General features: G+C 51.8%; 1 protein-coding gene across 1 annotated transcript in view; it reads left to right on the top strand.

The window, feature by feature from the left end:
• The window catches only part of LOC132473046 (voltage-dependent T-type calcium channel subunit alpha-1I-like), a 236,334-nt gene that overhangs the window by 158,335 nt on the left and 53,019 nt on the right, over positions 1-24,980 (top strand). The window contains exon 6 of the mRNA XM_060072985.1: positions 19,682-19,841. Within this exon, the coding sequence (XP_059928968.1) occupies positions 19,682-19,841 (160 nt within the window). The remainder of the gene's footprint in view (positions 1-19,681; positions 19,842-24,980) is intronic.

Here is a 24,980-nt window from a genome sequence, read left to right as displayed (position 1 = left end):
AAAATCGTGACCGGGCCGTCGCGAGTCATTATGGGTCGGACCTGGGGTGTAGGAGTTGTCGTGTTGGCCCTGGAGGCGGGTGCGGTGAGTGTGGTGGGGGCCATTCTGAAATTTACTTTCAACAAGGCCAGCGTGTCCGGGCCGGAATGGGACACCCCCAACGCGAGATAGGCAGAGTCAGTGTCCACCCCGCACACCCGAATCGACCCGAATTTGGGTTTACCCCATCCTTGGTACGGGTTGCTGGTAATGTTCCTGAGGGTAAGGGTGATTCTGCCGTTGCCTCCCGAGAGGAAGCCATTCGCCTGTAGTGCGGCCGTCGCGTCAGGCCTGTGGAGAGTCTGAGAGCGGTTAGTCACATAGTACCCCTGGTGCTTCCCTGTCATCCATAGTACATTCCCCCACCCACTACACCAGTGCTGGCTTATGCTGTTGTCCGGGGACCTCATTACCCCGTTGCCTTGGACTCCCGCTAAGGAACCCTTGGGTGTATCGCAGATGTATGCATCGTATTTTTCCCAGGCTGCGGGTCCGCCTACGCACGAAACGACGTCGCATAGGAGGAAGGTATAGGCGGCGCTGGAACCGTAAGTATAGGTTAAGGATAGCCCACCGTATCGGCTGAGGCAGGGGTCGCTGGGGGACTTGACGGCTTGCAGGGGTGTCTGTCTCTTGTGGCGGTGTGGACCCTGGGTTGGGGGTTCCGATGAGGGTTGTATCGTCGTAGACGGGGGCTCGATGGTGGAGAACTTCCCCGGGATGGCTGTATGGAAGTCCATTCCCCACAGGATGAAGAAACCCATCATGACTCCGGTTATTCCTACCATGCCGATGATGCAACGTCTATTGGTCCGGGCCTCCTGTGGCGTCAGTGGTGGCCTCATGATGCAGCCGTGCGAGGTCGCGTTGAACGGTAGCCAGGGTGCGGTCATGTGGGTTGTCGGCCTTGCGGGTGGTAGACAGATGGTGCCAGCGGGCGCCGCTCTTTCCTGAAAGGGAGACAGAGAAGGGGGTGGCCAGAAGTACCTTATAGGGGCCTTCCCATCGTGGCTGAAGGCACTGTCTCTTGTGGACCCTGACCCAGACCCAATCCCCGGGATTAACGAGGACGGGGTTGGGATCTGCGGGGGTCGGGAGGGAGGTGACCTGTGTGTACAAGGCTCGGGAGGCGAGAGTCAGGGCCTGTACATATTCTAAGAGGGCTTCATCATAATGGTCTAGTACCGGGCCCCTGGGGGGAGAATGTGGCCCGGGCATGGGCCTACCTGTCACTAACTCGAAGGGGCTAAGCCCGCACCGGGAGCTAGGATGGGAGCGCACGCTGAACAACGCCAATGGGAGAGCCTCTATCCAGCTCATCTTTTTCTTAGAGGCGTAGCCCGCTAGCTCTTCCTGCAGCAATTGTTGCTGCTGGGGACCTGTGTCCCCAGGGTGAACTGCCTTCGCGATCACGCTTTTGAGAGTCCGGTTCGCCCTTTCCACCAGTCCCTGGCTCTGGGGATGGTAGACGGAGCCAAACCGGTGTGCTATTCCTAACGCGGCCTCTACCTCCTGCAATTTGGCGTTAGAGAAATGGGACCCGTTGTCTGAGCAGAGTAGCTTGGGGTAACCCCAACGGGGAATGATGTCATTTAGCAAAATTTTGACCACGGACGCGCTGTCTTCACGTTTGGTGGGGAAGGCCTCTACCCATTTGGTAAATCTATCGACGATCACCAGGAGGTAGCGTTTCCCCTGGGTGCGGTTGTCCAGCCCCATGTCGGTATAGTCTATGTAGAGTTCTTGGAAGGGTAGTTGGGGAACAGGGAAAACTCCTCTAGGGGGTTTGTGGGCTGGGCGTGGGTTGTGTATTTGGCAGGCGTGACAGTCTCTGATCACTTCCTGGATGCTGGCCCTCATTTCGGGGTGCCACCAGTCTCGCCGGATTGTCTCCATTGTCGCGGTGGTGGACTGGTGGGTACGGGAGTGGTGTGACCGAGCCATGAGAGAGAGAGCTCGTGAGCTGAGTGCCGGTTTGCCATCTGAGTAGCGGTAGATTTCGGACTCGTCCTTAGTGCATCCTCGTGTGATCCAGGTGCTTTTCTCATAAGGACCGGCGTGTTCTTGCATCTCGCCAAGGCATATCAGGAAGTCGCTCATGCTCCTTGGGTGTGGCCCCTCCCCTAGGGGGTTCATCAGGGACAGGACTAGCGGCGGTGTGTAGCCCCCCGCCTTCTTGGCGGCCGCATCGGCGGCGTTGTTACCGCGGGTGACCAGGGAGTCTCCTTTTGTGTGGCCCTGGCACTTGATGATGGCCACAGACTCTGGTAGCTGAATGGCGAGGAGCAGGCGGACGACGAGGTCCCTGTGCTTCAGGGGCGCCCCTGTAGAGGTCAACATACCCCGCCTTTCTGCTTGGGTAGCGTTCAGATGGCAGAGCTCATACACGTAGTTGCTGTCGGTGTAAAGGTCGAGGCGTAGGCCCTTCGCGGCTTCGAGGGCTACGACCATGGCCGTGAGTTCAGCCCTTTGGGCCGAGGGATACTCCGGGAGTATCCCTGAGTGTCTGGTGTGACAGACCCCTGTCGACCCCTGTTCCACCACCGCCCAAGAGGCGATGTTGGTTCCCAGGGCATCCTTGTAGCAGCAGCCGTCGGTGTACCACACTGTTTTGGGTGTTCCTAGGGGTGACCCTTGGAGGTCTGGTCGTGCTCGGAGTTCCGACAGGATGCGAGGCGTGCAGTTGTGGGGGGTGCCGTCCGTGTCTGCGGGATACTCTCCGGTCATATTCACTCCTTTCGTCGAGTAGCTCACCGAGGGATCTGTCAGGGCCTCGGTCAACCGGATCTGGGTGATGGCGGTCGACAGGGTGAAGAGTGAGCTCTCCACCGCAGCCTTAACTCCGTGGGTGGTGTGCACCACCGTGGGGTTGTTCATGGTGAGGAACTGTGTTTTTCGTAGGGCGATGGCGATGGCCATGAGATGTCTGGCGCAGTGAGGGAGTCCTAGGGCCGGAGTGGGTAGGGCCGAGCTGTGGTAGAGGAGGATCCTTCGGGTGCCGGCCTTTGCCTGCCAGAGGGTGGCCGCTACATTTCCGTTCCTCTGTGTGACGTCCAGATGGAAGGGGGTCGTATAGTCGGGGGCTTGGAGGGCGGCGGCTGAGTGGAGGGCCTGCTTCAGCTGATGGAAGGCGGTGTCTTTTCCTGGGTCCCATTCCAGAGGGGCCCGTAGGTGTCGGGCCCCGGCTGTGGTGACCATCTGGCGGAGTTCGGACGTCCGCTCTGTGAATTCCGGGAGGTACTGGCGGCTGTAATTGCACAGGCCCAGGAAGGCCAACATTTGCTGAACCGTGGCGGGTTTTGGGTAATTCAGGATGGTTTCTCGGGTGTCCTGGGTCATGTCTCTGGTATCTCCTCCGACCAACCTCCCCAGGAATTTCACCATGGGCCGGACAGCCTGTAGTTTGGGCCGCTTGACCTTGTACCCTGCTTTCCCTAGGGTCTCGAGCAGGGTCTTGGTAGCGTCCACACAGGCTTGTCTGGTAGGCGCAGCGAGCAGGATGTCGTCTACATACTGGACCATAACCACTCCGTCGGGAAGTACAGTGTCCTTGAGGTCCTTTCGCACACAGTCGTTGAATATGGTGGGGGTCGATCGGTACCCCTGCGGCATTCGGGTGTAGGTGAGTTTCTCTCCCTTCCAGGTAAAAGAGAAGATGTCTTGTGAGTCTTTGTTCAGGGGGATGCAGAAGAAGGCGTTGGCCAGGTCTATTGCAGAGAACCAGAGGTGTTCGGGGTTAACCACGTGGAGCGCCACCTGCGGGTTCGGCACCCTCTCTGGGGGTCCTTCTGTGGCGTCGTTCACTAGACGGAGATCGTGGGCCATCCTCCATGTGAGTCCGTCCGCCTTTTTTACTGGGAGAATCGGGGTGTTCCAAAGGGACTGAGAGGGTCGGAGGACTCCTGCCTCTTTGAGTCCCTGTATGGTGGCTGTGATCCCTGCTTCTGCCTCGGGTCTGACCTTGTACTGGGGCTGGTGAATCGGGGTTTGGTCGGGTTTGAGAGGTATTTGGATGTTGTGCTGGGGGGTAAACCCCATGTCGTAGGCGCCGGTGGCCCAGAGCTCCGGAGGGAGGTCGTCTAGCATGATCTTTACGTCGGGATCTTCGGCTTCCAGGGGGCTGGGGGCGTTGACATCCTCGGGGGCAAGCGGTCGTCCGCGCTCCACTCGTTCTGCCACCCCCCAGGAGGCCGTCCGGGGGAAGGAGACTCGGATCAAGCCTTTGTCAGGGGCTAGGTGTATGTGGGGGTTGTCGGTGGGGGCCCACTCTCGTACTTGAGTCGCTCGGCAGATCATGGGCCCCAGCTTCATGGCCGTGTGGTGCTTGGCTACTGCCAGGGTCACGTGTGGTCGGGACTCGGGTTTAAGACGGTACCAGTATTCTTGATCCGGGGTGAGGAGGGTGGGGGCCGCCACCCCCTCAGGTCCGACGTACATTGCTTCGTAGAGGCATTTCTGGCCGGTTCCCTCCATGATGCGGCTCCATTGTTCGTCGTAGCTTTCGTCTGGGTCATGAAGGACATTGAGGGTCGTGTGGAGGGGGTCGTGCGGTGGGTAGAAGTCCCCCTGTTGCTGGATCCAGGGGGCCCACTCTCGATACGTTTCTTCTAGGGGCTTGAGTCCGTCCGTGGTAGTTATGTTCCGAATCCAATATACGTCTGACGGGGGGCTCAGGGGCGGGGGTTCATGCACCAGCATCATCTGGGGGGGTTGGTCGGCTTCTGTCGTCATTGAAGTTCCTTCGGGGGAACAGCTGATGTGGCAGTTGATCTTGCTCAGGATGTCTCTACCCATGAGGTTGGTGGGGCACTCGGGGGCATATAGGAGGGAGTGGTAGAAGGTTTGCCCCAGGATGGTGAGCGGCAAGGGGGTGGTGAGGGGGTTTGTCTTTTCTATTCCCGAGAACCCCATGGTAGTCAGGGTTCGAGTGGAGAGGGGTGGGATCTCATCGTTCAGGTCCCCGATGGTGGATACTGTGGCTCCGGTGTCAACCATGAACCGAATCGGGGTCTGGTTTACGAGTCCGTCCACCATTGGGGTTCCCGTTCCCAGGTTCACCACCTGGGTCCCTCTCGAGGCTCTCGGGTCCCGTCAGTATTGGCTGTCGTATCCCGGGTCCCTCCAGAGAGGGTACATCGGGGTTCCGGGGTTTGGGGCCTGCGTCGATCCATTTCCAGGGTTACCGTACGGCGGACCGGGTCGCGGTTGACGATCATGTTGGTCGTGTTGCATCCCCGGCGGTCCCGACTGGGGGCATTCCCTCGACCAGTGTCCCACGAGCCCACAAATGAAGCAGGGGTAGGACCGGGTTGGGTTTGTGTTTGGGGTCCGGCCCCTCCCTCTCCATTTGGATCCGCCTCTATATCTGGACTGATGGTTCTGGTACATCCCGGGTCCCACCTGTGTTGCTGGGTTCGAGGGTGGGTATGGGTACGGGTACGGCGGGGGTTGGGGCCCCCACACTTGAGCGGGAGGGGCTTGCACCTGGGTCGGAGGAGGCCCGCCTGGCTGGACCAAGGGGTCGGGGGTAGGTGGCGGGGCCGGGGGCGGGGCCACTTCGAGGGGCATGATCTCGGAGGCGTGGTCTTTGTTGAGCTCCTTCTTGTCCCGGTTGTGTTCCTGGGTTGCTTTCTTCACGTCCATGCGCAAGAGTCGTTTCTTCAGGTCGCGGTCTTCTTTGACGTCTTCGTCTTCCCGGTCTTGCTCCAGGTTCACGTGGTGTGTAATGGCCTCCTCCCAGTCCATGGTGTTCATTCTTCCGAGTCCAATCACCGTCTTGAGGGCTTCGCGGATCTTGGTGCAGAGACCCGTCTCAACCGCGGTCCGGAACATGGCTTCGGTGGCGTCGGAGGCTCCTGGAAGGGTTCCAAATCCGTCTTTCCATCGTTCAGTGGCTCTTGTAAGGAATTCGCCCGCTGATTCACTGGGTTTTCTTTTCAGGCCGGTCATGCATGCTGCTGAATTCTGGGGGGGGTAGAGGCCCCTCAGGGCCTCCCACCATATGGGGCGGTAGGGGTCGAAGGGGGCGTTGTCCGGCTCTCTGGTGGTTCTGGCCACGTTTTCCACGTCGTTGACTGCTCGGGGTCCTTCTCCTCTCATGAGGACCGCTCGGATGTCCCCCATGGTGAGCCGGTCAGCTGTGGTCAGTCGCTCAAGGTTTCTGATCCACTTGCCCGCTCCCAGTTTGATCGAGGGAAGGTCTTCCAGTAGTCCCTTGAGGTCGCGGTGGGTCCAGGGAACGTACATTGCTTGTCCTGCAGGGGTGTCCATTAGTGGGTACATTGATTCTGGGCCTTCATTCTGGTCGCGGTCCATCCGGTGGCTGGGGGCTTGGTTCCTTTGGGACCCGGACTCTTGTGGAGTGCTGGTGGTGGCCGTGGTCGTGATCGGGGTTTCGATACTTCGGGCTTGTGATCTGCCCGGGCCAATTGTCCCGCGGATTGCGCCTCTTCCCCACCTCTGGTCTCTGCCTTCGTTCCTTTCCCGCAGCTGTCGAGACAGGAGATGGACTTCTGACTCGATGCTGTGGGTCATTCTTTCCAGCGCTTCTTCTTTCCATTTTGCTCCCAGTGGGTCCCATTCCAAGGTGTCTGCATCATCATCATCTGTTTCCTCGTATCTTGCGTGTCTCCCTTGGGGAATTCCGGAGTGTCTTCTCATTTCCTCTGTTGCTCCTGCTACTTCTGCTTCTTCTTCTTTAGACGATAGGTTGATCAGGAAGGAGGCCAGGTCCAATGCGCTGGCGCGAGGGGCGCCGATCCGCGTCCGTATCCTTTCTGCTTTCGGCTGGGCTCGCTCTGGTGGTGGTAACCTGGTTTCGGGGGCCTGGGCTTGGCTGTAGTTTGAGGAGGGGGGTGTCCAGTTCTCAGCGCTGGGTGGTTCTTGCCCCAATGGCCCGGCTCTTCCTGGTATCATCGGCCATGGGGAGGAAGCCGTCGTCGGCTTCAGGCCATCCTTGCTTTGTGGATGGTTTCTCTTTGTGAAGTGGACCCCTTTTTTGGCTCGTTCCGGTTCCAGGGGGGCGGGGTTTTGCCAGGTCACCGTGACCGGGGACTGAGGTGTGGCGTGGGTTATTTCGATAACTGGGTACATGAGATGGGGGGGCGCAGGGACCTGGGGAGGACCCATCTCGGTGCCACTCACTCCATCTGCGGGTACCTGGGTGGGCAGGGGCGGGAAGTCGGTCGGGGCATAGGGGAGGGAGTGGGTGTACGGAGGTGGGCGGGCCTGTACGTCGGCCCTCGGTAGGGAGGGATAGAGCGGGGCTGTCGGGCTCGATTGGGTAGGTGCCGGATAGACTGGGGCTATCAGGTTCGGTTGGGCAGGGGTTGTAAGGTCCGCTAGGAAGGGATTCCTGGCGGAGGGGGCTATTTTTAGGGTGTGGGGCGGGAGGCAAGAGGCCAATGCATTTAATACTAAGATTCTCTTTTGTTTTATCCGGTCTTGGGCTTCGAGTGCATCCGCTCGTCCCGCCTTGGTTCCAGCGTTGTCGCGGCGGACCTTCGCCTGCTCATACTGGCTGCCAATGTGCGCGTGTATGGCGGTCCGGCCGGTCTGGTCGAGGGGTCCCATTCGGATCACGCCCTCTCTCTGCCAGGTTTTAATGTAGACATCACATCGGTCCTCCCATTTCTTCCGGTCTTGGCCTTTCAATATTTTCCCCGGTTCAGCGTTGAGGCACAGCCAGCCCAGCGCTCTGGTTCGTTGCTCGTCCGACATGGTGGGCGTGTTTTTTTTTTCGCTTCTTCTTACAGCAGCCTGGTATGGGGGTGGTCGGGGTTGTGGACGCCCTTGCACTGAAGGCAGGGTGCGGGGAGGTTTGTCTTTTTAGCTTTATTAGTAACTGGGATAATTCTTCTAGCAGGGGGTGATCGAGAGTCGGGGTTGGGTTGGTATGGATGCTGTTCAGTAGGGGGCGGTGTAGTTGGGGAAGGGCAGTGTTGGAGTGGTCCAGCAGGGGGCGGTGTAGTTGGGGAAGGGTAGGGTTGGAGTGGTCCAGCAGGGGGCGGTGTAGTTGGGGAAGGGTAGGGTTGGAGTGGTCCAGCAGGGGGCGGTGTAGTTGGGGAAGGGTAAGGTTGGAGTGGTCCAGCAGGGGGCGGTGTAGTTGGGGAAGGGTAAGGTTGGAGTGGTCCAGCAGGGGGCGGTGTAGTTGGGGAAGGGTAGGGTTGGAGTGGTCCAGCAGGGGGCGGTGTAGTTGGGGAAGGGTAAGGTTGGAGTGGTCCAGCAGGGGGCGGTGTCGTTGGGGAAGGGTAAGGTTGGAGTGGTCCAGCAGGGGGCGGTGTAGTTGGGGAAGGGTAAGGTTGGAGTGGTCCAGCAGGGGGCGGTGTAGTTGGGGAAGGGTAAGGTTGGAGTGGTCCAGCAGGGGGCGGTGTAGTTGGGGAAGGGTAAGGTTGGAGTGGTCCAGCAGGGGGCGGTGTAGTTGGGGAAGGGTAAGGTTGGAGTGGTCCAGCAGGGGGCGGTGTAGTTGGGGAAGGGTAAGGTTGGAGTGGTCCAGCAGGGGGCGGTGTAGTTGGGGAAGGGTAAGGTTGGAGTGGTCCAGCAGGGGGCGGTGTAGTTGGGGAAGGGTAGGGTTGGAGTGTTCCAGGTTTGGCGGAGGGGGAGGTGACTTGGGACTGAGTGAGAGAACTCAAAAAATGGCGGCCGTGATGCTATAACTCTGTGGGGCCTGTCTACCACACGAGAGCGGATGAGAGACTAGGGGGTAATTCTTGTCACTCTTGGAGGAGGAGAACGAGAAAGAAGGAGGGGGGGGGGGGGGGGGGCAAAAAACAACAACAGGGCCTAGAGACGTTATTTAATACATCCAGAAATTCCTCATATCCTTAAGTCGTTATCCATCATTGTCAATTTATTCATTTCCGCAGGTTAAGCCATAGACCAAAACAATACGTCAGAGAGACATTATTCATCATTATCAATCTATCTATTCTTTCCTTTACCCGTTTTAACGGGTAAAGATATAGCGGACCACTGATTCACTCACAGATTCTCTCTTTCCCTCTATCCAGCTTTCTCTCACGCAAACGTACACACCCAAACGCATGTTGACGCATACTCGCTGACACGCACGTACACACTGACGTACACACACATGCACACACTCACACAAACGCACGTATACGGTCTCACTCACTTTCTCTGTACTGTGTGTTAGTGTGTCTCTCTGTGCTGCCTTAATGGTGTGGGTCAACAAATGGGGGTGAAATGTGTTCTCTCTCTCTCATTCTTCCTCCCCCTCTTGGGGTCAGGCTGCACTTAGGACCGTTAACAGATAAACCTGGAATGCAACATCCTGAACTATCCATCATGGAACAAGGCCTAATAACTATCTCTCACACACAACAAGATCCTTCTGTCCCTTCATTCATAAATAACTTTTCACTTTATTATATATATAATAATAATAATAATACATTTTATTTATAATGCACTTCGTATTCAAGAATCTCAAAGTGCTTAGATGTAAGCACTATATATCCGGATTAATTCCCGGATATATAACTTAATACTGCTCCCCCTTTCCAAATTTCTATATACACAAAACTACGAAGCTGACCACCGAAATTGGTACAGGCCTCGTCAGGCCGAACCAAAAACACTCTCACAGGTTCTAACTTCCATACAATTCTAGGGAGGGGAACTACAACATGATGTGGAGTAGAGGACTTCAAATATGGTGGACGGGGACCTCAAATGGGAGGACTACACATATGAAAAAGGGGATTACACTCTGGGCCTGAAAACCATACAGAGTCCCTTCTCGTGGTCCTGAAACAACCGTTCATTGTTAGAAAAACACGCACTCTATCGCTACCTCCAACTGTCTAGAGGGAAGATGGTCCCTCTCGATCGTCCTCCGACTTTAGCTCTCCTAGTCTATCTCTCTCGCTATCTCTCTTGCTCCCTCTCACACAAACGCATACACACACACACACACACACACACCTAAACAGACCTTTCTCATTCTGTCTCCTCCAAACGCACACGCAGAAACATCACCTCTTGCGTACACGCGCACAGAGACGCACACAGCCTTTCTCACTCTATCTCCTCTAAACGCACACACAGAAACATCACCTCTTGCGTACACGCGCACAGAGACGCACACAGCCTTTCTCACTCTGTCTCCTCTAAACGCACACACAGAAACATATCAACAGACCTTTCGTTCTGTCTCTCACAGATGTACACAGAAACATATCAACGGACCTCTCATTCTGTCTCTCGCAGATGCACACAGAAACATAACAACAGACTTTTCATTCTGTCTCTCACAGCCTCTTACACACACAGAAACATCACCTCTTGCGTACACGCGCACACACGGAGTCGCTCACAGCCTTTCTCTCACTCTCACGCGCATACACACTGTCTCTCTGTCTCTCTCTTTCACCCATGCTCTCCTATTCTTCCACCCACGCCGACTCTCGTTCTCGACTCCGTACACACGCACTTGCTCTCTGGTCGTGAAGGTGGGGGTGAGAGGTCTCTGCTATCCCTAGTCTGCGTCAGTTCAGGTGTCTGTCCGTCAGTCCCCGCATGTGCAATGAATATATGGCCAAGAAATCGTTGTGCTTCTTCGGGCGCCTCAGATTCACTTATCAAGGGCGGCGAGCCTTAGGCCTCGAGGGTGTTCTTTCACCACGCAACGAGCCTAGTTTATCTTATTCTCTCTGTGTGTCACTCATGCCCTAGGCACCGTTTCCTCTGCAAAGGGACTCTAACCCTGATAAAGGACTCTAACCTTCTTACCACATAGAATTATTTAATACACATTCAAAGAAGGGGACTCTAACCCCCCTTTAAGACATAGGTGGGGACTTTAACCCCCTTACCACCGAAATTATTTAATACCTAAACAAAGAAGGGGACTCTAACCCCCCTTTAAGACATAGGTGGGGACTTTAACCCCCTTACCACCGAAATTATTTAATACCTAAACAAAGAAGGGGACTCTAACCCCCCTTTAAGACATAGGTGGGGACTTTAACCCCCTTACCACCGAAATTATTTAATACCTAAACAAAGAAGGGGACTCTAACCCCCCTTTAAGACATAGGTGGGGACTTTAACCCCCTTACCACCGAAATTATTTAATACCTAAACAAAGAAGGGGACTCTAACCCCCCTTTAAGACATAGGTGGGGACTTTAACCCCCTTACCACCGAAATTATTTAATACCTAAACAAAGAAGGGGACTCTAACCCCCCTTTAAGACATAGAGGTCTCCATTACACATCCATTACGTGGCCATCGATAGTCTTGTATCACTATGCCCGATTCTTATAGGCCCTATGGTCTCGAGGGTATTCTTTCACCATGCAACGAGCCGATATTCGATGTGTCACGCGTTCAGGGTCAATCGGGTTTATGGGGAAATACTGGGATGCAGTCCTATTCGTCCCCACGAGATATCCCGTAGCGAACCGCTCTCACAGTCTCACCTCCTAATGATTCCTATATAACTATGCAGAGTTTGGATTTTATCAACAGGTTCTGCCTACCTTTTGTTGGGCGTGCACGAGGTGAGACTGCAGGAATCGGTCCGGTGCTCCGGGGTCCCGAGGTCGTGCCGCTCTCCGTCTCTCGTTTCCCAGTTGCGTGTTCAATTCAGAAAAAATCACGTCGAGGGTCACCAAATTGTTGGGAAAAACGGTCTGTCTAGCTACTGGACCAGATAAAATGAGACGGAGAGGTAATAAAGTCTATCGGCACGAGGACCTTGGATTTATTAAGTAAAGTGGCAACGGTTATACAGAGTCATAAAGCGTGAGAAATCGAATATGTCTAAGTCCCTAATCAGCGCTGATGGTTCGTCTGGAGCTTCGCCTCCGTGGAAGGTCTGCTTCAGAAGAAGGTGAAGAGTCCCTGTGTGATACAGTCTTATGCTGTATCCTCCTCTCGATGAGGTGTGTGCGTTTGAGGTGTGTGCGGTTCGGTGTGTTTTGGCTCCCAGGCCCTGAGAGAGCTTCGTAACGGGGAGAGTTCCTCGTGTCTCTGGTGTGATAAATTAAAACGGGGGAGTGCCCCCCTGAAATGTCTTGTGTGTGATAATTTAATGTGGCTCTGAGGCCCTGGTATGGGCAGGTGTATCTCTTGGTTCCTCCTAACGGGGCAGAGCTCTCAAAATGTCTCCTGTGTGATAAATTAAATGTGGCTCTCAGGCCCCTAGTATCTGCATGTGTTCCTTCTAGTGAGGGAGAGCTTCGAGGTGTCTCCTGTGTGATAAATTAAATGTGGCTCTCAGGCCCCTAGTATCTGCATGTGTTCCTTCTAGTGAGGGAGAGCTTCGAGGTGTCTCCTGTGGGATAAATTAATGTGGCTCTCCCGTTCTGGAGATGATACTGGTGCATTGTCTGAGTGTCCACCATCTGCCTGCCTGGGAGATGGGGCCTTCAGCTCCGGCCTTGACCTGACTATATATTATCATGTTTGTGTTATGTGTTCGTTGGGTTTAGAGCAAGAGTCGACTATATATTAATGTGCCTGCCATATGATGTGCTCATCAGGTTATTTTTCCCAACACATACTATATATCTAGAATACTGGCTACATTACCCTGTAATCCTACCCTCTCTCTAGAATACTGCCTACAATGCCCTATAGTCCTACCCTCTCTCTAGAATACTGGCTATGATACCCTATGGTCATACTATATATCTAGAATGCTGCCTACAATAACCTAGTCACACTTTATATCTAGAATACTGGCAACGATACCCTATAGTTATATCCTATATCTAGAATACTGCCTACAATATCCTATAGTCATACTATATATCTAGAATAATGGCTACTATACCCTATAGTCATACTATATATCTAGAATACTGGCTACATTCCCCTATAGGCATACTATACATATAGAATAATGGCTACAATACCCTATAGTCATACTATATACCTACGATATACCCTGTAGTCATACTTTATATCTGAAATATTGGCCACAATACCCTTTAGTCATACTACATGTCTAGAATACTGGCAAAAATACCCTATAGGCATATTTTATACTACCTACAATACCCTGTAGTCATACTATCTATCTAGAATTCTTGATACAATAGACCCGACCATCTTAACACCCTCACAGTGCCAAGACCGCTTTGGACTCGAACACACACTGTTCTCTCTGTAATGGAGGCTCTAACCCTGTTTTTCCTGTCAGGAGTTCAATGTCGTTCGTCTCTGTGTCCTTTAGACGGTGCTTATTATAAATGTGACACCAGACCTTTTCCCAGAGCCTGTCGGTCGTAGAGAAGGGCCTGAGCAGTGCTTCCTGTTTGTACAGCCTAGACACACCGTCCTCCACACAATACCTCTGCTCTCTGCCCAAACTCCGGCACCATCTATTGATTTCCACGTCCCGCGCAACCCCACAGGCTCCGCTAATCACTGTGAACACCAATTTGCCCGATCAGAGAGGTTCAGATCGACCTCCACCTCCCCACTCCTGGTGGCTCGCCAGGCGCCAGCGGCTCATTGGTTTCTCCAGAAACAGCCGCTCTGATCGGCTGGGTGTCTTATCCTTTATTTTTATATTTCAGAAACGTGTTCTGATACCAGTTCTTACTGTAATCCCTACTGCTGCATTGTCTGCGTTCAAATATCGAGTTTCTTTGCAATGATGTATTTAATATCGTTGCCTATTTATTTCATGCAATGATATAGCATGGTCAAGTAACAGGGTTAGCATTACAAATAACATAAATTCTACTCTTAGTTACAATAATACTAAGTATAGTACTGATACTAACCCTGACTCATTGACCCTCAAACCCTCCATCCCTCAAACCCGGTTCACTTCATCAAAGCCTCACAGCCTCGCGTCAGAGCAAGCGGTGAACGGAGAGATGGTTGAGCGGCTCGGACAGGGTGAACTGAATGAACCGCTCGTCAGAGCCTTGAGGAGTTCTTCTTACTCTTCCTCCCTGTCGTTAATGAACTGAACTTAAGGAGTTCTTCTTAACTTAAGAAGTTCTTCTTACTCTTCATCCCTGTCGTTAATGAACTGGACTTAAGGAGTTCTTCTTAACTTAAGGAGTTCTTCTTACTCTTCCTCCCTGTCGTTAATGAACTGAACTTAAGGAGTTCTTATTAACTTAAGGAGTTCTTCTTACTCTTCCTCCATGTCCTTAATGAACTGAACTTAAAGAGTTATTCTCCTCTTCCTCTTCCTCCCGTTGTTCCGGTTAAAGCTGTGAATGAATATTTGAGCGGGATCTGTCGCCGCCGGTGAACTCGTTAAATATTAACGCTAATGGGGTGAGGTGTTAAGTGCTGTGATTGGCCAGTGAAGCGGGTCTCTGGGAGGTGTCTGAACGCGTGATGATGTGACCTGATGGAGGAGACGCCTCGCTGAGGGGTAACTCAGGCACTTAGTGCAGTCTGTGTGTGTGTATGTACACCCGTGTGTTTGTATGTACACATGTTTGTGTGTGCGTGCATATGCGTGTGCGTGCGTTTGCATCCGTGTGTATGTGTATGTGTGTGTATGTCCAGCTGCTTAGAGTGAAACATGAGTTTAACGTTTAAATAAATGCCTCTGATTTGAAGAGTTATCCATTTAAAAGCAACAAATCACCAGTGAAACTGTGACGTCCGACTCCAGGTGTCAACGTTCAGCCTCTTTCGGTGACTGATAGTCACCAATAGAGGCTACACAGACAGTCAGTGGACCCTCTATTGGTGAATGATAGTCGCCGATAGAGGGTCCACAGTCTGTGGACTGACTGATAGTCACCGATAGAGGGTCCACAGACAGTCTGTGGAGCCTGCTCAGTAAGTAGAATAGAACTGTTATACTCCTGGCTGGGTCTTGGCCTCTTCATTACCCTCTGTGCAAAGCCATTACACGCCAGGGAAACGTGTGCTGCAGTTATCTGTTCCCGGTTCCCTGCTTTGTTGTGCAACACGCAGGGAGCACACCTCTCCCCGACCCCCGCACTATTCCATTTGGAGCCTTCCAGCAGAATGGCAGATAATAGACCGGGACTGTGTGTTTGTCTGTGTGTGCATGTTTGTGTCTTTGTGTGTTTTTGTGTGTGTGTATCTGTGTGTGTGTTCACACAATTTATTTGTGCCTGCCAGAATGGTGTATTTTTGCAAAGTCTAACCAAAATCGGTGTTATGTATTTTAAAAACAGTCAGACGTGTTGGTGTGTGTGTGTGTGGGGGGGGGGGTTGAACCTGGACAGTAGATGACCTGTAGGGGGGTGGGGGGGTGGCAACACCCTGAGAGACAATGAAACACAACAGAAGAGTGATATATTATTGGGAGAGAGGGAGAGGGAGGGAGGGAGGGAGAGTGAACCAGCTTTGTATCCAAATTCTCTATACATTAATATGCATTGATTAAATTCTCTCTCTCTCTCTCTCTCTCTCTCTCTCTCTCTCTCTCTCTCTCTCTCTCTCTCTCTCTCTCTCTCTCTCTCTCTCTCTCTCTCTCGTTCTAATTTAACGCTCTCTAACGGCAGCGTCCTCTGGGAGTAAACACATGTGGAGCCCAAGGGTCCTAAAGCCCTCCAAGTGCTGCTGCTGCACATTAGGAGAAAAGCCTCACTGCAGTCCCATTAGCTGGAACAACACACATTATAAAAACATTAGATATACATTACACCACGCTACCTTAGAGCTCCTTCGCTCGCGTGTTTAAACTATATGACTTAACCAAATCACTGATGTTAAACAACACAACTAATTCTGTAATACTTGATGGTTTAGCAATATTCATTTAGCAGACGCTTTTATCCGGAGCCGGTGAGAGGTTTCCTGTGGAAACAGGGGACTCAGAAGCAGCTGCACTGAGTTTGACAGTTGAACGCTGATTGGCTGTCATCACGCGAAATTCGCGTCAAAGTTGAAATATTTCAACTCGAGCAAATTTGTCGTGGCACAAATCCTCGTGAACGCGCTCGCCTGTGCACGCCGAAAGGGTGGCGCGACAAATCAAAACTCGTCGCCGCTTTTCTCGCGCGAAAAATTTGCCGATACGCATCTTTACATTCACTTTGTATGGGATCTTGTCGCCCCGTCGCGTTTGGTGTGAACGCACAATGCGCTCCTTCGTCTGCGGCGCCATGTTTGCTGCGTTCTGAACCAAAAGAAAAAACTTTTTCTGTGCCTCCCTCCCAGCATATATTGAGGAGCTTCACAGATGCTGGCCAGACCAAAGATCTCTATCTCCTCACACCAGTGACGGCAGGGCCTTGGCTTCTATGCAGAATGCCAGCAAGCATGGACTTGACCAAATGGCAGCCGTGGAGCCGACCATTGCCTCCCTGATTGTGGCACCAGAGGAGGTGTTGAGGCCGAATGCTCGCTGTCCCAGGCCACAGTGTTGCATCACTGATGACCTATTAATAAAGTGCTATGACACAGGGGCACGTATAGGACGTATCAGGAACTCCTTGTCACATTTGATACTGGCCATGTCTCAGTCCGTGCAATCATCCAGTGCAGATACTTCAGTGCAGAGTCTAAGTGACACGTCTTTGCAGGCGTTTGCCTACATGACCAGAGTGCTTGGTAGAGCCAGGCCAGCACCCCAGGCACAGAGGGATCAAGGGGTCGGGGTTTCCCCCCCCAGGCCCCCAAGAGGACGTGGGGGCAGGTACTGATGGCTCAGGGCCGGGCGTCGGGCTCTTCACCCAGCAGCACCTCATCTGCTGGGGAAGTTGCACTACAGACCCTTGGATGGTGGCCACGCTTTCCCAGTGGTACAATCTCCAATTCCGATGCCGGCCCCCAGTTTTCAGGGGGATCAGACTGACTACAGTCAGCGATCCCACAAGGCGACAGGCCCTCAGCCAGGAGGTAACCACCCTCCTGGAGAAGAAGGCCATCGAGATCGTAGATCCTCAGACACAGCAAGGTGGGTTTTACTCAGTGTATTTTTTAGTTCCAAAAAAAAGTGGGTGGGTTTCGCCCTATACTGGACTTACGAGGGCTGAACAGTTTTCTGAAAGTATTGCCCTTTCACATGCTAAAGACAGCGGAAGTGCTTGTTGCACGGCAAAGCTGGTTCACATCAATAGATTTAAAGGATGCCTATTTTCACGTCCCGATATCACCAAATCACTTTGCATTCGAAGGGTGGGCCTACAAGTAGAGGGTCCTCCCATTTGGGTTATCCCTAGCCCCACGGATCTTCACAAGGTACATGCGGGCAGCGCTCGCACCAATGCAAGCCACCAGAATGCAAATCCTCCTTATCTGGACGATTGGCTTATTTGCACTCCAACCCGGGAACAGGCAGAGCAGGACACCACAGCCCTCCTTGGTCATACGGAGAGGTTGGGTCTTACAGTCAACTATGGCAAAAGTTGTTTAATACCCAGCCAACAGGTACTGTTCATTGGCATAACCCTGGACTCCATCCAAATGCTTGCCTTCCCGTCTCCGCGGCGGGTATAGGCCATACTCCAGATCCTCCTGCATTTTCAGGAGGACAGGATGGTAAGGTACAGCCTTTTTCTCAGGCTGTTGGGAATGCTGACGTCAGTCACGTCAATAGTGCCACTGGGCCTCCTCCACTTGCGGCCGTTCCAAGTTTGGACCAATGGCCTCCACTTAGATCCGAGGTTGCACAGATCCAGGAAGGTCAGGGTGTCCAGTCAATGCCTCCTGGCATTGACTGGAGAGACGCTAGAGACGCAGGGCATATCTTGCCAAAGGTGTCACACCGGGTTCGATCCCCTCACGCCGCGAGGTGGTGGTGACCGATGCTTCGCTCTCTTGCTGGGGGGCAGTGTGGCAGCACAGAGCGGTGAGAGGGCTCTGGAGTGCGCAGCACAGGACACAGCACATAAATGTGCTTGAGCTCCGTGCTATTTATTTAGCGCTCCGCAAATTCCTGCCATATTTGAGGGGCAGACATGTTCTCGTACGATGCTACAACAAGTCAGCTGTCTATAATGGGAACCACCAAGGGGGCACAAGGTCGGCTCAGTCATTACAGGTTGCACAGCAACTTCTTGAATGGGCTCTCCCTTACGTTTCCAGCCTCAGGGCTATGTACCTTCCAGTGCCACAGAACACGGTGGCAGACTTTCTTTCACGCTAGAGACCTCCGTCGGGGGAGTGGCGACTCCACCCAGAGGTAGTAGAAGCAATATGGAGCAAATATGGCAGAGCAGAGGTGGACCTCATTGCTTCAGAGTCCACAACACATTGCCCTCTCTGGTTCTCTCCGTCAGAGACGAGTCCGATGGAACTGGATGCCTTGGCACATCCATGGCCACATCAGCTCCTTTATGCCTTCCTGCCATTTCCACTGATAGGGTTAACTCTACACAGAGCTCAGAAGGGGAACCACAGACTCCTGCTGGTTGCCCCAAACTGGCCAGGGAGACCGTGGTTTCCAGTAATGTACAGGCTGTTGGATGGAGATCCATGGTGCCTGCCGAAGAGTTGGGACCTGCTCTCACAGCTGGGGGGCTTCCTCTACTCCTCGTCTTCTGGACCTCATGTGAGTGGATAACAGCTCAATGATTAGTAAACAAACTAATTAACGCAAACAAACACACGCACAAGCACACGCACACACACACACAAACATGCACACACCCACACACACACGCACGCACACAAACACACACACACACACACACACACCCACACTCATGAGTCCAGGTGTGAGTCTGTTGATGCTGTGATGTCACCGCTGGCCTCACCTTCTCCTCCCCGCTCGGTCCAATCAGCTGTCATTATGTTTACCTAACGAGCGGCTCGGAGGGGGGAGGGACCGGGCGTGGGGGGTGATGAGGTCATCTTTATGAGCGAGACTGTTGCTGTTACTGTAATCAGGTCTCAGTTCATCTCCCTGAGGCTGTTGATACACACGTCCCCAGGGGCCCAGAGTGTGTGTGTGTGTGTGTGTGTGTGTGTGTGTGCGTGTAGTTGTCAGAGGTTCAGCCCTGGTGTTAGTGGGTTCATATCTAACACCAGTCAGAGGTTCAGCCCTGGTGTTAGTGGGTTCATATCTAACACCAGTCAGAGGTTCAGCCCTGGGGTTAGTGGGTTCGTATCTAACACCAGTCAGAGGTTCAGCCCTGGGGTTAGTGGGTTCATATCTCACACCAGTCAGAGGTTCAGCCCTGGTGTTAGTGGTTTCATATCTCACACCAGTCAGAGGTTCAGCCCTGGGGTTAGTGGGTTCATATCTAACACCAGTCAGAGGTTCAGCCTTGGGGTTAGTTTGGGGGCGAAGAGAGCCTCTCACTTTGACCCTGAAGGACACACACATAGGACCCCGCGGCCCATGACGCCGTTCTGGAGATGGACCATTTGCATCAGAATTGATCACTCTACAGCATAACAAACCACATTGTGTCCCTTTCTAGGAGGCAGTAATATTACTATTATTGTTAACACAACTTTTATTATTCATCATTCCCTCTGTTTTTATGTTTGTGTGTGTGTGTGCGTGCCTGTCTACATGTGTGTCTGCCTGTGTGTTTGTGTGTGTGTTTTTGCATGCGTGTGTGTGTGCGGGTGTGCCTGCCTGTGTGTGTGTGTTTGTGTGTGTGTGCTTGCGTGTATGTGTGTCTGCCTGAATGCGTGCGTGTGACTGTGTGTGTGTGGTTGCGTGTGCATGTGTGTGTGTGTGTGTGTGTGTGTGTGTGTGTATGTCTACAGGCATGCGTATCCTGGTCAACCTGCTGCTGGACACCCTCCCCATGCTGGGCAACGTGCTGCTGCTGTGCTTCTTCGTCTTCTTCATCTTCGGCATCATTGGGGTGCAACTGTGGGCGGGGCTCCTGAGGAACCGCTGCTACCTTGAGGAGAACTTCACACTGTGAGTAGCCCTCCCAATGGGGGGGGGGGGCACTGTGTGTGTGCGACTGGTCCTGGGTGCATTTGCTTGTGTGTGTGTGTGTGTTTTTGTGTGTATGAGTGTGTCTACGTGTGTGTGTTTTGATTTTTTGTGAGTTTGTTTGTTCATATTTCTGTGCAAGTTTGTGTCTAGCATCTCTCTCTCTCTCTCTCTCTCTCTCTCTCTCTCTCTCTCTCTCACTCTGTGAAGATACAAGCTAATTAGAGGCAGATTTTCACGCTCTTCATATTTTTAGCAGCAGCATTCATGACCCAATGAGCTCTTCTCCTGCTGAGCTTGATTGTGTGTGTGTGTGTGTGTGTGTGTGTGTGTGTGTGTGTGTGTGTGTGTGTGTGTGTGTGTGTGTGTGTGTGTGTGTGTGTGTGTGTGTGTGTGTGTGTGTGTGTGTGTGTGTGTCTGAATGCCAGTGTGTTAGTGTCTATTAGAATTTGTTGTGCTCCTATTTTGTGTTTCTGCTGACAAATTCTTTAGAAGTGTGAACTCATAAAATGAAGATTAGTTAGGTGTTACCGCTATCGGCATGATTGTGTGTGTGTGTGTGTGTGTGTGTGTGTGTGAGTGTTTGTTTATGTGCGTGTGTATATGTGTGTGTGTGTGTGTTTCTACCCTGTGTCTCAGTGTGTAGTCGTTCAAGTAATCTTCCTTTCTTCCTCTATTTCTGCTGACACATTCTTTAAACAAACTAGAAATATGCACATCAGTCTGTGTGTGTGTGTGTGTGTGTGTGTGTGTGTGTGTGTGTGTGTGTGTGTGTGTGTGTGTGATTCTTGTGTTGTTCTGTAATTGTGCCTCTGTGTGTGTTGGTATGTTTGTGTGTGTGTGTGCACGTGTGTGTGTGTGTGCGTGCATGCGTGCGTGTGTGTGTGTGCTTGCTTGCGTGCATGTGTGTGTTTGGCATGCCAAGCAGCCAGCTCTGTTGATATCAGCGTGCTGTAATTTACGGCTCTCACAGTTAGATGAAGGAGGCTCGTGGTGTCAGGGTGAGGGTTAGGGTTAGGGTTAGGGTTAGGGTTTAGGGGTGAGGGTGAGGGTGGGGGTTAGGGTTAGGGTTAGGCGGTTAGGGTGAGGGTGACGGCGAAGGTTAGGTTAGGGTGAGGGTGAGAGTTATGGTGAGGGTGAGGGGCGTCTCTCCGTCAGGAGGCTCTGGTGCAGACGATTGGTCTAGAGCTGCTGTGCCGGGCTAACCTTGCCTCCAGGTCAGATACTGGGGGGCTCGCTGGGGTCTCTCTGGGGGATGAGGCTGGACCCAGTCAGGTGCTGCTGGTAGCGAGGGGGGCGTCTGAGGCAGCAGTGGAGGGTCTTCACCTGAGACTGGGGGGTTGAGGCTGGACCCAGTCCGGTGGTGGAGGTAGCGAGGGGGCTTTCTGAGGCAGCAGGAGGGGATCTTCACCTGAGATGTGGTGGACTCGCGGTCAGGTGGTGTGTTCTGGAACCTGCCATGTTTGAGCAAAGCGCCGCTGGAACTGTAATGTGATCCTATTGGTCAGTTAAAGTTTGATCTGATTGAAGTTGACTGCAGGGTCCGGAGCTTGGCCTCTCCCCTACCTGCTACCCAGGTCTCAGGTGGCCCCGCCCATCTGCTCTCCTCCCTCAGTCTATGAGAGCCTGCCGGGGGCCGGAGGGGCGACGGGGCAGCAGATGTTGGCACTCGGGGGGGCCCGGTGAGCGATGCCGGGGTTAAACGGCGCTGGCTGACAGCTGCCTTGCTGATGAGCCACTGATGAGCGGCTGCTCAGGCCTGGCAGCATACAGATGGTCGTGGAGGACACCACGGCCTCCATTTTGAGTTCTTCTCCGCTCAGACGGATGAAGCTCTCCTTCTGTGGTGAAGAGATGGTTCATGGGGTTTGAGAACCAGATGTTACTACACAGGTTTTACCTGTAGAGACTTTCTATTGGCTGCTGTCGTAAGCTATTGGTTGTTGTTAGGCATACTCCACATTTTAAAACATTTGTGACTGTAAACTGACATTAACGTTCTATTCAGACCAATTAATTATTGAGATTTGTATTGTTATTTAATAGTAGCCTATACAAAGCAAATATAAAGCTTAAACAGTTAGGGCCCTATTTTAACGGTCTGAAACCAAGTGAGAAGCACCAAGCGCAAGTAGCATTGTGGGCAGTTCTATGGCGATGTCATTATTTTACCGGCGCAAAAATGACTCTTGCACCCGGCGCAAATCTAAAAAGGGTTGGTCTGAAGTAGCCTAATTACCCGTAGGTGTTGTTTGGCGTGACGTGCAATAAACCCATGAGAGTGCCAGCTCCCATCCCCTTTAAGAGCCATGAGCGCATTTGAATCTGACAAGTTGATATTTTGACAGCGCGTCTGCAGTCTCCGATGAGACAGATGCACATGAATTTCAAACTTCAAATGGCTCAGTTTATGGCCAAATAATATGGCCTAATTCACACATGGAATAAGGTTTTCTTCCACAACTTCAGAAATACTGAGTCCTCAAATAAATGTTGGCAAAGAAAACTTAACACACATTTGATATGTGGTAACTGTGGTTCTATTTAATGATGTACGCAATACATTATAAACATAGTTTCTTATCAGTATTGTATGCCTTATCGTTATCGACTTGTGTTCCTAATAAGCATGTGTCTCCCCGTTAATATACATTGCCATGGACTGTATTATGCCTTACGTGTTTAGTTTGCGTGTGTTTAAACAGATGGAGGCACACACGCGCGCCGGCATTCATTAATTATTTTACACATACACACGCGCCCGCCCGCATTCATTTATTCTATTTAACACTCACTCGTGGTAAAACAATGTTTTCTCACGATCAAATACTCATCAATCCTAAAAGTTATGGGCATGTACACGATGTCTGTGTCAAGAAAATATGTGTTCGCTGTACAGTGTTTTCAGATGCATTGATTTAAAAGTACAACTTATTACCGCTGTATCAACTGTTCTTTCCCAAATAATTTACCAAGAATGTGTGGCTAGGTAGATGAGAGAAGCAAAGTGTATGCGCGAGGTGCACATGCAACATTATTCATGCGCCCTTAAAATAGCATCTCAACAACGCGCCACTGACTTTAAACCAGGTAATTTCCTGGTTTGAGGCGCAAGTGGTTCCTGAAACTGCAAAATAGCACCAGGGAAAGTTTGCGCCAGAACACGCCTCCTCCTTTCGCCGATCCGCCCCTTGGGGCGCAAGATCATTCCCTAATTTACCGACGCGTTGCGCAGGAGGGAAAAGAACACTCTGCGCCAGTTGCAAACTAGCAACGACACATGCGCCAGTGAGAAAGTCAATTGCGCCGGATGCAAGATAGGGCCCTTAGTGTTCAATATTAATTGTAGAATCATTATAGGTTATTTCTTGTTGAAAGCATTACGTACATAATAATCCAATGTTAATGATAATGTCTGGCTGGTTTCAATGCGGCTGTAATTATAGATCAGCCTTAGACATCTGTCCTGTGTCCTTAAAGGAGCATTTCACCGGTGGAGGCATGAATATGTATTGAAGTTGGGTCCTACATGTAGTCGAATAATAAAATAAAATTCTAATTTGGTGCCGTCTTGACCGAGAAAAGGCAGAAAGTGACTTTTTGGCGCTTGTGGATTGAAGACAACAACTCCCACCATGCACAGCTTCGCTGGCGGCCACTCCCGCTGATCATCTCCGCCTATCGGACACCTCCTTGTTCCAGCTACTAATGGAACAAATCAGCGTGGAGCTTGACCCGACGTCACTAGAGTAGTGACACTTGCACAGAAGCATACGGCCGACATCTTTCTTTATTCTGGGTGGAAATAGTAACATAGTTACTACTACTAAACGCCATTAAATGCGTTTATGTAAACATTTTTAGCGAGAAATGTGCATTTTAATTTCATAATGTTCGCTTGTTGAATGTGAAGGATGTTTGGTTTGATAGTTATGATGAAGAGGGAACGCTCCATTCACTTGCATGGACAGCGTCTCTGGTTGCTAAGCAACCTCAACGTCTTGGCGGACTATCTGCTGATCAACACTACGAATGCTGGAAACACACCAGACACACCATGTGAAGTTATTTAACCCGATTATTGTTATTTATATCCGAGATTATTTAATCTAACCTGATCTAAACTCTATCATGCACCCAAACACGGCGGCGTTTGGGTTTCCTACCTCGGACTCCTAAATCCAGCGCAGCCACTGGCGCGTTGAACAATTTTTGTGACACACAATGATCAAGCGTCAAGTTAGGCACGTTACACGCGTTTGGTGTGGCCGTAGCCCGTGTCCACCAAAAGCGTTTTTTTATGCGGTTTCACCCAAAAAATCGGCTTCGTGTGGACGGGGCCAAGAAGGCGAACACACGTCACCAAGACGGGGAGACAGCGCCAGGCGACTTACGCCACTATCTGCCAATTGATTGTGGATGCCTGGGCTGATATAACAGTCTCAACTGTGGTCCAAGCTTTCACGAAGGCAGGAATAATCACTGAACTGCCAGGCAACAGCAGCGACACTGACTCGGATAATGACGAGAGGGATCCGGGCATGTTGGATGCCGTACTCGCCCAACTGTTCAATTCGGACACACAAGAATTCGAGGGATTAGTAGACGGGGAATGAACTGAAAAAGTGAGCTTATTGTTAAGAGATATTGATATTGATCAGATATTGATGAGATATTGTTAATATGCACATTAACGTTTGAACATCGTTACCATGGGAGTGACCGGAGTTGTCAGAACGCTTAATAAAGTTTGACTTTATCTGACTGTTTTGTTGACATTCCCTTTAGCACAGCTCGGTCTAGTCGATGCATAACGCAACCCCAGTCAAACGTTTGACTGCAGTATCTTCTATTCTATGCGCCTTATAATCCGGTGCGCCCTATATATGAAAACAGTTCTAAAATAGGCCATTCATTAAAGGTGCGCCTTATAATCCGGTGTGCCTTATAGTGCGGAAAATACGGTAGTCCTCGTTTGTATTTCTTTCGAAATGGTGAACTTTTGCATGGAGCCATCTTCTATGTCAGATCCAGTACCCTCCGCCAATGTACTTCAGTTTTATCAACAGCCTCTGTTATCTTAGCTTCAGACGCTGTGGATGTTAGTTTCTGCTGGTGAAG

Source organism: Gadus macrocephalus, chromosome 2, assembly GCF_031168955.1.
Source record: "Gadus macrocephalus chromosome 2, ASM3116895v1".
Taxonomy (NCBI): Eukaryota; Metazoa; Chordata; class Actinopteri; order Gadiformes; family Gadidae; genus Gadus; species Gadus macrocephalus.
Note: the sequence above shows the minus strand (reverse complement) of the source record. Positions and strands in the feature narration are given on the sequence as shown.